Raw genomic sequence first — 16453 nt, 5'->3', positions numbered from 1 at the left:
AGAGGGAATCGTTGAAATCATTCTAAATGCCTTCTCTGAAAATTACCTTGAGTCAGTTAATCAGAGAACTGACTCATGAAGGTAACATCTTAGATCTCTTGACTAAAAACAGGCCTGGACTTTTTGACTCATTTAATGTAGAACAGGTAATCAGCGACAAACAGAGCATAGTGTGTCATGCTTAATTTAATGGAAAGGAATCTTAAAATATTAAAATAACTTTGAGAACGTTCCAAGGAAGTGTCATTAGAAAAAGCAGTTGAAGATATTCTTAAGTATGTCTTTCAAAGAATTATTAAGTGATTCTCAGAAAATGGACTCTCCCTTAATTTTGAAAAAACTCACTATATCCAGTTCTGTACACTGAATAGAGTCATACCAACAATTGATGTAGCATATGAACTGGGCTCATTTAACAGGGTAGATTTCTCCAAATTTTTGGGTGTTCACATTGATGACAACTTGAACTGGAAGAAGCATATTACTGAGCTTCTCAAACAACTAAGTTCAGCTTCTTTCGGTCTTCATATAATTGCTGGTCTTGGTAATAACCACATCAGCCTCCTAACATACTTTGCATATTTCCACTCAATAATGTCTAATGGACTAGTTTTCTAGAGTAACTCACCACTTAGACATTCTATTGATTGCACAAAAGAGAGCAGTGAGAATTATTAGTGGTGTTCACACAAGGATGTCATGTAGACACCTTTTCAAAGAGTTACATATTTTTACTGCACCATCAGAGTACATATATTCACTAATGAAATTTGTTACAAATAACCTGTCTCAAATCATGAAGAACAGTGATGCTCATACGTACAACACTAGAGGGAAAAATGACCTTTCCTATCTGTTATTGAAGTGTCAGTTGCTCAAAACCGAGTACATTATTCAGCAACAAAAATCTTTGATCATTTGCCCAACAACATAAAGTGTCTAGATCAAGTTTTAAATCTAGCTTAAAATCATTTCTTTTGGACAACTTCTTCTACTCCACGTATGAGTTTCTGTCTCAGAAATGGCAAAAAAAGGTACCTCTAATTGTAGTTGCATGTGTAGAACTAAAAATTTCAGCAGATGTTCTAAGTAATCCATTAATGCCTTGTCTGAAAACTTTTCAGTATCTGTTCATGACTCATATACAACAAATCACTATAGGTAAAGCTTCAACACCACTGTGACACACAGCACACCTAAACAGTTCCAGTACTCTTAGGCGACATAAATGTGAAAACAACCCAAGAGCAGTGCCAGAGTTTTAGATATACTAACTAAACTTAACTCCGTCCGAACAGGCCATGAAAGCCCACCAGAACAGACCAGTCGCCGTATCATCCTCAGCTCATAGGCGTCACTGGATGCAGATGTGAAGGGGCATGTGGCCAGCACACTGCTCTCCCTGGCATATGCCAGTTTACAAGACCAGAGCCGCTACTTCTCAGTCAAGTAGCTACTCCACAGTTTGTCTCATAAGGGCTGAGTGCACCCCGCTTGCCAATAGTGCTTGGCAGACTGGATGGCCAACCATCCAAGTGTTAGCCCAGCCTGACAGCACTTAACTTCGGTGAGCTCATCGGAACCGGTGTGACCACTGCGGCAAGCCCATTGGCATTTTACATATACAGTGAGAAAAAGAGCAATGAATGTAGTTACAGGTCTTTGATTTCTGCTGTACAGTCTCTGTTAAAACGAATTAAAGTCACAGAACTTATGAAAAAATATTGTCAGTATACAGACAATATTTCAAAATGTTTGTACGAGGTATTCCAGAACGTTTATATTTCATGATGATAGTGTGTTGGAGTATAATGCTGTCTGCATTCCTGCACACGCCTGTGTTTAATGTGTAACTTCTGGAAGTTTGATTGTTGTATATCTTTTAGTTATTTTTCAATGCTGTATTCAATAGAACGTTGTGTCATACAGTTTGCAAATTTTGATATGGTAGAGTTAGAGGAGTAACGCGCCTGCATTAAATTTTGTGTGAAGCTCAAGGAAACCTTTGCAGAGACACACCAAATGATGCAGAAAGCCTATGGTGATAGGTGCTTAAACCGTACTTGGTGTTACGAGTGGTCCACATAGAAGTTAAAGATGCCCCTTGTTCATCTACTGATGATGCTCTTGTAAGGAACATCAATGAAATTGTGCATGCCAATCAAAGACTGACTGTCCGAGATATTGCAGAAGAATGTAATATTTTAGTTGGATCATATCATGAAATCCTGTCAAAGCATCTTGGAATGCATAATGTTTCCACCAAGTTCATCCCATGGCTCATGAATCAAGACTAGAAAGGCATTCGCCTGACAATCTGAGAAGAGCTTTTGGACCACGCAAATGTGAACAAGATGTTCCTTAAGAGAATCATAACTGCTGATGAGACATGGATCTACAGTTGTGATGTTGATACCAAGGTTCAATCTTCACAGTGGGTTGAGAAAGGCTCTCCAAGACCAAAAAAAGCTCACCATGTCAGGTCAAATGTCAAAGCTATCCTGATGGTTTTCTTTAACTTTGAGGGATTAGTACATCATGAATTTGTGCCACAGGAACAAACCATTAATCGATAGTACTACTGTAATGTGTTGCAATGACTGCAAGAAAATGTGAGAAGGAAACATCCTAAAATGTGGTGAGACAATTCATGGCACTTGCATCACAATAACACCCCCCCCCCCCCTTTTCATTCCTATTGGTGCGTCACTATTGCACAAAAAACAGAATTGTCATGCTGCCTCATCTTCTGTACTCTCAAGACCTGGCACTTTGCAGACTTTTTTTCCCAAAATTGAAAATCACATTGAACGAAGTAGATGTGCAATGATAGATGAGATAAAAAAAAAATTTCAGATGGCTACCGTGACTGCTTCCGAAAGTGGAAACAGTGTTGGCAGCAGTGTATCAATTGTGGAGGAGAGTATTTTGAGGGAGACCATGCACAATAAGTAAAAGGTAAACGTAGAAAGATTTTGGGGACAAAGTTCTAGCATTTTTTGAATAGACTTACACTGACTGCTTCTACAGTTCTAGTGTTGCACTGTTTGGAAGAAGTGACTGATCACATCATTGATGACGAACAAGCAGGATTCAGGATAGGTTGACATGTGCTGAACAGATAGGTAACATGGAGATGAAATTAAAGATCTGCCATTCCTTGCCTTCTTTGTGGTCGTGAAAGAGGACTATGGCTGTCAACAAACAGACTATTTTTGATACTCTAGAAGAACTTGGAGTGGACATGAAGATCAAAGAATGAATCTATGAATCTGCCAAACACTGCATCAAAACTGAATGGCCTTGGTGTTTGACAGGAAGATGGTTTCAGCCTCCTTCCCCTTTTTCCTACTGTTTAACTTAGTTCTGCACAGTGTTGTAACAGACTAGAAAAAGAGATCAAATGTATGTACCTAAGATATTCTGGATACAGAATCAACATTAAATGCTCAGCCATTGCTGACGATTTAAAAATTATTTACTAAGATATGGAAGAATTAAATATGCCGCAGAAAAATTGCACAGGACATCAACAGAGGGAGGACTCTGGATGTCTTACAAGAAACTATCACATGAAAAATTTGTATCAAAACACCAGACAAGTCCTACTGAAGATAATTTTACAGCTATCTTTCTTCATGTTCCTCTGAAAGATCGTATTTCCACCAAAATAATGCAGTAGCTCAAACTTAGAAAGAGCCATTGAACTTCAAAAGACATTTAAAATTATGTGGAACTACTACAGCCAGAAAGTAATGTTGCACAATAGCAAGTTGTGTCAGTACAAGACAGTTCTTTTACCGAAAGCAGTATACGCTCTAGAGAACATAGCGATTGGTGTTGCAGAATTGAAAAACAGGGGTGGAAAATTGTTACAAAAATATATGGCCCAACACAATAAACTGACATTTGCACGAACTGGAGAACATTTGACCTCTTCGCACTAATAGATTAGCTCACTAATACTGTGCACACGACATGCTTGAAATTCTGTGAAGATATTTATTAAATGACAATAAATTCACCAAGAGACTACCTTCATTGTTAATTCAGAGATGATTAAAATTAGTGGCTTAGAAGAAATTGGAGAAGATTTACAAGACACAAACTTAACAAAAGAAATCATAATAAATTGTCTACCCTTTGGAACTCTAGAGATTTATGGAGAGCCTTAAAAAAACTGACAATAAATGGTTAGAAGATTGGAAGAAAATGTGTCGTGAATTCATTATTTTGGATGGATAAGAAGGCAAAAACTATCAAATTAACTATCAAGTTAAAAACCCTTTAGACTGGCAGTAGTAAGAAAGAAAGGAAAAGAAAATATAATGTGATTAGTGACATCTGTCTTGGTAATAATAACATAATATCATAATTCAGCACTGGTACTGATTATGTTTTTAACATATGTGAATGACTTTCCAATTACTTTAAAAGACATTTTTAAAAACTTTGACTGCATTACTGACACAACTACACTATTTGAGGGCATGCTTTAACTGACAAAGTCTCTTTTTCTGTTAATTTTACTATGCTAAACTTACTTTCAATATACACAAAAATTAACTGTAGTTAATTATTAATGTATTTGTCATCAATTGTTTCTACTTTTCAGTATTTAGCTTCACTCATTCCATTTCGTTGAAGGTTCTTCATTAGATTCCTTCATGCAGATGAATGTGCCCATTTCTGAGTGTACTATACTGATGATGATGACAATGTAAAATAAATTATTGTATGTAAATTCTAATTTTGAAATATAAAAACAGTGTGGGAGAAAGAAAAGGACACAGAAAAAGTAATCAAAAATAATCAGGCTGCAGCTGCAGTGATAAATCAATGTGAACTCCCATTGAAAGAAACAGAACATACCTATGTCGTTTATGAGTAGCTTGGTGTAGTGTCTCTGATCTTAAACCAAAATCTTGAAATTCATTATTTTGTACCCTTTTTCTGTTACCATTGACACTGTTATTTATTCCAGTTTCATTATGACATAAATGCATTATTGTTTTTTCTCTCAAATTCAGGAGCTTAGGGAAAAATTTATTTTTAAACTGGTGCCGATGTTGAATCCTGATGGAGTGATTGTTGGGAACAATAGGTGTTCACTTACTGGTCGTGACTTAAATCGTCAATACAGGACTGTGATTAGAGAAACATACCCACCAGTATGGCACACAAAATTAATGATAAGACGGTGAGTGCTTTGACACATATTTAAGGTACACTGGGATATTCTCTGAGGAAGTTACTTGATACTGTCTGCACACACTAATTTGACACTCAGTGAGGTGGCTGATGGAAGCAACCATAAAGGCGATTATCATTTGTGGTCACTCCCATCAACCATCATGCCAAGTATCAATTTGGTTTGCGTGGACAGTATACAAAACTCTTTATTATAATATGTAATTATGTGTATCAAAATGTTTTAAATGTTCAGCCAGAGGCCTGCTTGTGGAAACTGCCAACAAGGCAACACTTAGTGATTTGTAGCTGTTGATCACTGTAAATTCTGCTGTGTTCCTTGCTTCTACTGCTGTGTTGGATTACGTAAATACAATTTAATATTTTTTATACTTTTTCACTTGTCACTATTATGTTATGTTTTGAATGGAATATCTCATCAGCAAAAGAATATGCACATACAATGCTGAATAAAAGAATTGTGATTACATTCTTAAATAACATGTTGGTCCCTGTTTGCAAAGCACTACAGCAGCAAATCTGCACAAGATAGTTTTGACAAGTCCTTTATAGGTTTCTCAAGGTATGTGGACTAGATGTCTATGCAGAGGTTGTACAGTTTCCCAAAATTATGAAGCAGTGGTTTGTGGATGTAGAACTGACGCTCAATAGTATCCCAGATGTGTTCCATTTGGTTCATGTCAAGCAAATCTGTTAATTAATGCATCAACATCAGTTCACTGTAATGCTCATCAGACCACTGAAATTTGATTCTGACCCTGTGACACAGACAATTGTCCTGCTGGAGGATTGTATGCCCACTGAAGAATACATCAAGCATTAAGGTGTGCAGGCATTCAGCAGTAGTGCCTAGTGCTCGTGTAGTCCACAGTTTTCATGGTGCCTTTGATTATTACCACAGGTTCCATGGGAGCCCATATGAATGTCTCTTATAGCATAACATTGCTCCACTCCAGGTTTGTGGCAGTGACATGGTGCATGTTTCAAGCAGCCATTCACTTGGATGATGGTGTTTCTGAACACAACCATTGATGTGATCCATCTGAATGGGTGACACACTTCTCTTGATGCACAGTCTAATCTTGATAATCCCGTGGCCACCAAAATCATAAATGACGATGTTGTGCGTCAACATGGGAACAGGTTGGAGTTGTTTGCTTTCGAACACACCATACAATGAAGTGTGCTGATGGTGTTGTTTCCAGGACTCTTGGGTGTCCAGCCAGATGCGATCGTTGAAGTCCCACAATATTTCGGTGAATAACCTTTCTGCCATCATCAGGTGGTTCTGATGGAATGGTCTGTCTGCTCATTGTCAGTGTTATTTATGTCCATCAGTCGGGCTTCGATTCCCTGTGCCGATTGTCCTATTACCATTGCCAAACTTCTGGTTGCTGCCACCGACATTTCGTTTGTGAGCGCTGATACTTCGATTGTGGCTGACACCAATCCGTTTGTGGGGACCGATACAGGTCCACACCCACCCCGGCGTCGGGCCAGGTGGTGGAAGATGCAGAATCCCATGGAGTGTCCTCTAGGGCCATCGTAGAAGGGCCTTGTGTCCGCTTGTGATGTAACTCCTTGATGGAGTTAAGTAATGGTTGCCATGCCTTGCTTAGTTGAAAACCTGTGTCTCGGTTTATGAGACTGGCCGTTACACGAATTTCAATGGCCTCCTTGAAGATGCTGTTGCAGTAGAAACTGGTAGGGGCCAGAATCTTGGTCTCTTCGTATTTCCCATTGTGTCCAGTTTCCAAGCAGTGTTCTGCCAGTGTCGATTTGGTGGGCTGGCCCAGGCGCATGTGGCGTTGGTGTTCTTTGCAGTGGTCTTAGACTGTTTAGATTGTTTAACCGATGTAGGATTTGCCGCAAATATTATATACGCCCACTTTCTTGTGGCCAAATCCATCTTTCACTGTCCTTAGTAGGGCCCGTATCTCGGATGTTGGTCGGAAGACCGTGTCAATTTTGTGTTGTTTTAGCAGTCTCCCAATTTTTGATGTCACATTGCCTGCATATGGTAGAAAGACAAGGCTTGTTTCCTCATCTTTAGACTGTTCTTCATCTGGGTTTCTGCAGTGTTTCCATGTGGCCAAACATCTGACGGTTGTCTGAATCTGTCATTTGCTGTATCTATTCTTGTGAAACACATTTTCTATGTGTTTGAGTTCTTTATGCAGACTTTGTTCATCTAGTATCGAGTATGCCCTATGAATCAGTGTGTTGAGCATCCCATTGAGTTGTACAGGTTGGTGGCAACTCGAGGCATGTAGATATAGGTCCATATGTGTAGGCTTGTGGTACACGCTATGACCCAGTGTGCCATTTTATCTCTGCTCTAAGAGTACATCAAGAAAGGGTAATTTCCCTTCCTTCTCGATCACCATGGTGAACCATATGTTGTCATGGATGACATTTAGATGTTCTAAAACCATCTGCAGATGATCAGGTCTGTGGGGCCAGATGACAAACATGTCGTCCACATATCAGTAAAAACACAAGGGTTTTCATTTGGCCACTTGAAGAGCCTCCTCTTCGAAACTCTCCATAAATAAGTTGGCTACCAATTGTGAGAGAGGGTTCCCCATAGCTACACTGTTGGTTTGCTCATAGTATTGGCCATTGAAGACGAAGTAGGTGGATGTAAGAACGTGCCTGAACAGCTGTGTCAACTCGGGACTGAATTTCTCGCTGATAAGGTGAATCGAATCTTCTAGCGGAACCCTTGTGAACAGTGACATGACATGAAAGCTCACCGTGATGTCTGTTTGTGGTAGGGTCAGCTCCTTGAGATGACGAATGAAGTCTGTTGAGTTCCAAATTTGGTGCTCACACTTTCTCACATACGGTTTGAGCAGACTTGCCAGTTGTTGTGCGAGAGGTTATGTGGGTGCCCCTATGTTGCTGACAATGGGACGGATCCCTTCCTTATGAGTCTTAGGGAGGCAGTATATTCTCGGAGCTAGTACACAGCACTGTCGAAGTCTCTTGATATCTTTCTTCCTTATTGCACCATTATTCAGTAGGCTGGCAGTCCTTAGTTGTATCCTGTTGGTTGGGTCCATCTTGATCTTCCAGTATGCCGGGTCATCAAGAAGTTGAAGCCTCTTCTGTTCATAGTCCTGTCTTTTCAAAACAACTGTGTTGTTTCCTTTGTTGGCTAGCAGGATGATGGTCTCTTTGTCTTCTCTGAGGGCCCAAAGTGCTGCTCTTTCTTCCCGTGAGATGTTGCTGGTAGTCGGTTTTGCCTTGGAGAGAATCCGACATGTTTCCCTCCTGACTTCTTCAGCCTTGTCCTCAGTCAAGTCCCGGACTGCCTGTTCCACTGCCGAGATGATTTCAGTGGAGGGTAGGTGAGCTGGCCTTGGTGCAAAGTTGAGTCCTATTCTGAGTATGGATGTGGCTGCATCGTCCAGTGGCTTCCCCATGAGGTTAATCACCATTCGTTTCATTGGCTCCATCTCTTCTTGTTGTTTGCCTAGTAGCCTTGAAAACTTGTCAACCTGTTTGTTAGTGGATTTCAGGTGTATCCAGTCAGGCCTGGGCCCATGTGACACCATCCACCCATTGCCTGGAATAGTCTTGAAGTGTGGAGGCTAATTGCAGGTGAAGGTGCAGTAATTCTTTGGCATTCTTGTCAAGTTGTTGTTGAGTGTGATGAATCCTTTTCCTGACCAAGGCCAGGCTGGCTCGTTTCTTGATTTTCTTTGTTGCGGGTGTGCATATATGGTGCATCATCTTGGCAAACATAGGAATGATGTTTTTCTCTCTACACCTTAGTAATAAGGTGAGTGATTTCAGCAGACGTCCTTTCTGGTTCCGAAGCTTGTCTAGTTTCTTCACCAGGTGGTACATATCCTCCTCGTAGAGGTTGTTGATATGTGATCGGAGGCGTTCCCAGCATAGGTGTTGTTTCCTGGGCTTTCAGGTGTCCAGCCAGATGCAATCGTTAAAGTCCTACGATATTTTGGTGAATAAGCTTTCCACCATCATCAGGTGGTTCTGATGGAATGGTCTGTCTGCTCATTGTCAGTGTTATTTATGTCCATCAGTCCGGCTTTGATTCCCTGTGCCGACAGTCCTATTACCGCTGCCAAACTTCTGGTTGCGGCCGCCGACATTCTGTTTGTGAGCGTAGATGCTTCGATTGCAGCTGATAACAATCCATTTGTGGGCGCCGACCCAGGACCACGACCACCTCGGCGTCGCGCTGGGTGGTGGAAGATGCAGAATCCCATGGAGTGTCCTCTAGGGCCTTGTGTCCGCTTGTGATGTAACTCCTTGATGGAGTTAAGTAATGGTTGCCATGCCTTGCTTAGTTGAAAACATGTGTCTCGGTTTATGAGACTGGCCGTTACATGAATTTCAATGGTCTCCTTGAAGATGCTGTCACAGTAGAAACTGGTAGGGGCCAGAATCTTGGTCTCTTCGTATTTCACGTTGTGTCCAGTTTCCAAGCAGTGTCCTGCCAGTGCCGATTTGGTGGGTTGGCCCAGGCGCATGTGGCGTTGGTGTTCTTTGCAGTGGTCTTTGACTGTTCGGATTGTTTGACTGATGTAGGATTTGCCACAACCCCGTGGAATACTATATACAACCACTTTCTTGAGGCCAAATCCATCTTTCACTGTCCCCAGATGGTGGTCAGAAGACTGTGTCAATTTTGTGCTGTTTTAGCAGTCTCCCAATTTTTGGTGTCGCATTGCCTGCATACAGTAGAAAGGCAAGGCTTGTTTCCTCATCTTTAGACTGTTCTTCATCTGGGTTTCTGCAGTGTTTCCATCGTCTGAGGGCTGTCTGAATCTGTCGTTTGCTGTATCTATTCTAGTGAAACACATTTTCTATGTGTTTGAGTTCTTTGTGCAGACTTTGTTTGTCCGATATCGAGTATGCCCTATGAACCAGTGTGTTGACCATCCCATTGAGTTGTGCAGGATGGTGGCAACTCGAGGCAAGTAGATATAGGTCCATATGTGTAGCCTTGCAGTACACACTATGACCCAGTGTGCCATTTGATCTCCGCTCTAAGAGTACATCAAGAAAGGGTAATTTCCCTTCCTTCTCGATCTCCATGGTGAACCCATGTTGTCGTTGATCAAATTTAGATGTTTTAAAACCGTCTGCCTCCCCCCATGAACCATGGACCTTTCTGTTGGTGGGGAGGCTTGCATGCCTCAATGATACAGATAGCCGTACCGTTGGTGCAACCACAATGGAGGGGTATCTGTTGAGAGGCCAGACAAACCTGTGGTTCCCAAAGAGGGGCAGCAGCCTTTTCAGTAGTTGCAAGGGCAACAGTCTGGATGATTGACTGATCTGGCTTTGTAACACTAACCAAAATGACCTTGCTGTCCTGGTACTGCGAATGGCCGAAAGCAAGGGGAAACTACGGCCATAATTTTTCCCGAGGGCATGCAGCTTTACTGTATGATTAAATGATGATGGCGTCCTCTAGGGTAAAATATTCTGGAGGTAAAATAGTCCCCCATTCGGATCTCCGGGCAGGGACTACTCAAGAGGATGTCGTTATTAGGAGAAAGAAAACTGGAATTCTACAGATCGGAGCGTGGAATGTCAGATCCCTTATTCGGGAAGGTAGGTTAGAAAATTTAAAAAGGGAAATGGGTAGGTTAAAGTTAGATATAGTGGGAATTAGTGAAGTTTGGTGGCAGGAGGAACAAGACTTCTGATCAGGTGAATACAGGGTTGTAAATACAAAATCAAATAGGGGTAATGCAGGAGTAGGTTTAATAATGAATAAAAAAATAGAAGTGTGGGTAAGCTACTACAAACAGCATAGTGAACGTACTATAGTGGCCAAGATAGACACGCAGCCCATGCCTACTACAGTAGTACAAGTTTATATGCCATCTAGCTCTGCAGATGATGAAGAAATTGAAGAAATGTATTATGAGATAAAATAAATTATTCAGGTAGTGAAGGGAGACAAAAATTTAATAGTCATGGGTGACTGGAATTTGAGAGTAGGAAAAGGGAGAGAACGAAACATAGTAGGTGAATATGGATTGGGGCTAAGAAATAAAAGAGGAAGCCATCTGGTAGAATTTTGCACAGAGCATAACTTAATTATAGCTAACCCTTGGTTCAAGAATCATAAAAGAAGGTTGTATACAGGGAAGAATCCTGGAGATACTAAAAGGTATCAGATAGATTATATAATTGTAAGACAGAATTTTGGAACCAGGTTTTAAATTGTAGGACATTTCCAGGGGCAGATGTGGACTTTAACCACAATCTATTGGTTATGAACTGTAGATTAAAACTGAAGAAATTACAAAAAGGTGGGAATTTTAGGAGATGGTACCTGGATAAACTGACTAAACCAGAGGGTGTACAGAGTTTCAGGGACAGCGTTAAGGGAACAATTGACAGGAATGGGGGAAATAAATAGATTAGAAGATGAATGGGCAGCTCTGATGGATGAAGTAGTGAAGGCAGCAGAGGATCAAGTAGGTTAAAAGATGAGGACTTGTAGAAATCCTTGGGTAACAGAAGAAATATTTAATTTAATTGATGAAAGGAGAAAATACAAAAATGCAGTAAATGAAGCAGGCAAAAAGGAATACAAACGTCTCAAAAATGAGATCGACAGGAAGTGAAAAATGGCTAAGCAGGCATGGCTAGAGGACAAATGTAAGGATGTAGAGGCTTATCTCACTAGGGGTAAGAGAGATACAGCCTACCGGAAAATTAAAGAGACCTTTGGAGAAAAGAGAGCCACTTGTATGAATATCAAGAGCTCAGATGGAAACCCACAAGCATGAAAGGGAAGCAGTGCTTGGGAAGGGAATGAGACAGGGTTGTAGCCTCTCTGCGATGTTATTCAATCTGTATATTGAGCAAGCAGTAAAGGAAACAAAAGAAAAATTTGGAGTAGGTATTAAAATCCAGGGAGAAGAAATAAAAACTTTGAGGTTCGCCGATGACATTGTAATTCTGTCAGAGACAGCAAAGGACTTGGAAGAGCAGTTGAACGGAATGGGCAGTGTCTTGAAAGGAGGGTATAAGATGAACATCAACAAAAGCAAAACGAGGATAATGAAATGCAGTTAAATTAAGTTGGGTGATGCTGAGGGAATTAGATTAGGAAATGAGACACTTAAAGTAGTAAAGGAGTTTTGCTATTTGGGGAGCAAAATAACTGATGATGGTCGAAGTAGAGATGATATAAAATGTAGAATGGCAATGACGAGGAAAGCGTTTCTGAAGAAGAGAAATTTGTTAACAATGAGTATAGATTTAAGTGTCAGGAAGTCGTTTCTGAAAGTATTTGTATGGAGTGTAGCCATGTGTGGAAGTGAAACATGGATGATAAATAGTTTGGACAAGAAGAGAATAGAAGCTTTCGAAATGTGGTGCTACAGAAAAATGTTGAAGATGAGGTGGGTAGATCACGTAACTAATGAGGAGGTATTGAATAGGATTGGGGAGAAGAGAAGTTTGTGGCACAACTTGACTAGAAGAAGGGATTGGTTGGTAGAACATGTCCTGAGGCACCAAGGGATCACAAATTTAGCATTGGAGGGCAGCGTGGAGGGTAAAAATCATAGAGGGAGACCAAGAGATGAATAAACTAAGCAGATTCAGAAGGATGTAGGTTGCAGTAGGTACTGGGAGATGAAGAAGCTTGCACAGGATAGATTAGCATGGAGAGCTGCACCAAACCAGTCTCAGGACTGAGGACCACAACAACAACAACAAAACCATCTGCTTTTGATCAGGTCTATGGGGCAAGATGACAAAACGTGTCGTCCACATATCGGTAAAAACACACGGGTTTCTGTTCGGCCTCTTGAAGTGCCACCTATTCGAAACTCTCCATAAATAATTTGGCTACCAATGGTGAGAGAGATGTGCTGATGGTCTTCCAAAATATTTGTACCTGCATTAGAATTGTATTATGTCATCCGATCTGTCACAGAATGCCATATATCTTGCTTTACAGAATGGGTAAGTCTCTGAAGTATAGACACAAACATGGCAGAGTGTAAACCTGAGACAACTGATGCTGGCATTTACATGGCAGAAATGTGTAAATACTAGTATCAGTTGTCTCAAGTTTGCTATGATTTATTTGTGCCTATATAACTCTCCTGGTAATGCACCAGTAGTTTAAATATAGATCTGCAATAAATTACGGATTTTTGCAATTGACTGCTGTCCTCCTTTACATTTGAATATTCAATGGTCGATGTGCACCACTGGTATCAAGTGGATTCCAATTTACTTATCATCAGAATAGAGCAACAGCAAGGAAAGCCACTTGCTCATCTCCCAACCCCTACCCCCTATCCCCACTGCCCTCCTCAGGAATCTGGAGTATACAGTTTTTATTCTTTACACAATTCTTGTACACTTCTGGATGTGATTTCTCATGAGTCTGGTATATCTCTCATTTAGCCAATTTTAGCATTACTATGGCTCAGCCAATTGCTGTGTGACTTATGTTTGTTTGGTTGGTGCAATATTATAGAAAATTATGTTATTTCTTTGGGCACTGCTGCATTTTTGTGTCGACCTAAACTCAGAGCAGATGCTGACTGTTGCAGGACAGTGTTTTTTCCTGTTGATTCCTCATATCTACGTTTATGTGGGTACAGAAGATAACAAGTCCAGTGCATCAACAAGCTGCCATAGATTCCCAGAAGAACCTTCATCCCCTTTGCATTGCCACATAATTTAACCATGGTAGTAGCCTGGTGTCCATCATCAGTTCTCAGGTCACCTCAATCCCATCCCTTCTGCCATAACTAACATTATTGGTATGTGAATAAAAATATTGTTTCTAAATATTTTACTGCTTCATTTCCTCACTGATTGATCATTTTGTTGAATATATGTTTAACTTAAATCATTAACTTCAAAAATTGTCATATTTATAAACATTTTAATGATACAAAAAGATGCACTTCAAAAATAATCATGAAATCATGCTTATCTTTTAAGCATCAAAGGAATATTGATTGGAGAATTCTATTCTCTGGTGTAACATACATTTTTTTTGTTTCAGTTGTAAGAGTTAGTTCTTGTGATGCAATACAATTTATTTGTGTAAAAAATAGCAATTACAGTCTTGTTTTCAAGAGATTTTTTGTGCACAGTGTAGGTCACATAAAAATTACACAACGGTGTATGGTTTTCATTTAATAAATATTTAATCTCTCCAATTGATCAGAATGAAATGCATAAACTTGTAGAATCAAGGATGGTAAATAGAGAACTCACACTCATATCTAGAATACTGTGTTTAAGATATTTGCAAGCAAAGAAAATAAGAAAATACTTCCTTTGGATGTAATGCTGTGGCAGTTGTTTTCACCTCCAGTTATTACACATTTATTTAATTAATGACAAGCCACTTCAGTTGCTGATATATTCTTGATGTTGCTTCACCACAACACAGTATCTACTTGAAAATGACCTGGATGTGAAGCCCAAAAACTGAATGTTGATTTAAAAAAATACTATATCAGCAACTGCAGCAGTCTTTCTATAACAGAGTATAAAGTTGTGGAACAATGACACTATCTAGACACTGCATAACTAGTAATGTATGTATTTGTCATTAGGAAACATGAGCTTTCTGCTTACATATTATAAGTCTGAAATACAAAATTTGCCATTACCTTTCTTCATTACTAGACTGATTGAGGAATGTGGAATTGAAATGTACTGTGATCTTCATGCACACTCACGAAAGCACAATGTATTTATGTATGGATGTGAAAGCAGACGTATTGGGGACAGAAGGCTGCAAGAACAAGTGTTCCCTCTGATGTTGCATAAGAATGCTGCTGATAAGGTAATATTTTAGAAATCTTTCCATAGTATAATATTACTTGTAGTATATTCATATCTATACAAAACTATTTTTAACAGTTCTCATTTGAGAACTGTAAGTTTCGTATTCAAAGGTCAAAGGAAGGAACAGGTCGTGTAGTTGTGTGGATGATGGGAGTTACTAATAGCTATACAATGGAGGCATCATTTGGTGGTTCAACTCTTGGAAGCCGTACTGATACTCACTTCCACAGTCAAGATTATGAACAGATGGGTCGTTACTTTTGTGAGACATTGTTGGATTTTTGTGACCAGGAACCAAGCAAGGTGAGTTATCTAGTCTGCACGTGATAAATGAAATAAAATTGTGAAAAACTTGGTTATGTAATAAAGAAAGCAGAGCATGAAATCAGTTGTACTGTCAGATTATGTTTTACTTTGTTGTATGATTTCACAATGACTTAGAAAATATACTAATTTCAATCAGTTTTATAATTTTGTTTCTGCTCACTTTGCTGTAAAGTGTCTTCCACTGACATACATTTCTCTTTATTCATGCTAAAACTTCATATCTGAATTTCTTTGACAAGACAGTTGTATCAGATTCTATGTTCACATTATGTACATGCTGAAATTTAACAAGTTCTTTGTCAGTTTTTCTTGCTTCCAAATTATTTTACTTAACGTAACTAATACAAGAATACAGCAAAAGGTTTATAACTGTGGAAAGTGACAGTTCTATTGGTAAAACACGCTAAAGCAAACAGAGGAAATTATTCATTGAACTATATAATGTCAGAAGAAGTGCTATAAAGAGATTTTATTGCCATCATTTTCTCGGTCATAGTTTACTCTCTACATCTGCATCTACATCTATATGACTGCTCTGCAGTACAGATTTAAGTGCCTGGCAAAGGGTTCATTGAACAACTTTAACTGTGTTTCTATACCGTTCCACTTTGAACAGCACATGGGGAAAGCGAACCCTTAAATCTTTCCATATGAGCTCTGATATTCTTATTTTATGAGATTCTCTGCCTATGTAGATGTTCAGACCTGAACAACTAGTGCCACCTACATCCTTCTGAATCTACTTACTGAAATCATGTCTTGGTCTCCCTGCTACCTTCCAAATTTCAAAGAAAGTACTCCAGTCAACATTGTCAAAAGTTTTCTCTAAGTCTACAAATGCTATAAACATAGGTTTGTCTTTCCTTAACCTGACTTCTATGAGAAGCCATAGGCTCACTATTGCCTCGAGTGTTCTTACATTTTTCTAGAAGAAAGAAAGTCTTCATGGCTGAAAAATATGCTGTAAGAATAATATGTGGTTCTCATACACAATCATTTTGTAGACATGTATTTAAGGATTTGGGTAATCTGACTACTGCTTCACAGTAGATTTATTCCTCCATGAAGTTTATTGTAAATAATCTGCTGCAGT

General features: G+C 39.6%; 1 protein-coding gene across 2 annotated transcripts in view; it reads left to right on the top strand.

The window, feature by feature from the left end:
- Positions 1-16453, top strand: part of LOC126356308 (cytosolic carboxypeptidase Nna1-like) — a 550530-nt gene that overhangs the window by 224260 nt on the left and 309817 nt on the right. For both annotated transcript variants that reach the window (XM_050007259.1, XM_050007260.1), the window contains 3 exons: positions 5031-5200; positions 14872-15031; positions 15109-15336. In XM_050007259.1, the coding sequence (XP_049863216.1) occupies positions 5031-5200; positions 14872-15031; positions 15109-15336 (558 nt within the window). The remainder of the gene's footprint in view (positions 1-5030; positions 5201-14871; positions 15032-15108; positions 15337-16453) is intronic.

The sequence above is a fragment of the Schistocerca gregaria genome, chromosome 3 (assembly GCF_023897955.1).
Source record: "Schistocerca gregaria isolate iqSchGreg1 chromosome 3, iqSchGreg1.2, whole genome shotgun sequence".
Lineage (NCBI taxonomy): Eukaryota > Metazoa > Arthropoda > Insecta > Orthoptera > Acrididae > Schistocerca > Schistocerca gregaria.
The sequence above is the reverse complement of the archived record's forward strand: the minus strand, read 5'-3'. Positions and strand labels throughout refer to the sequence as shown.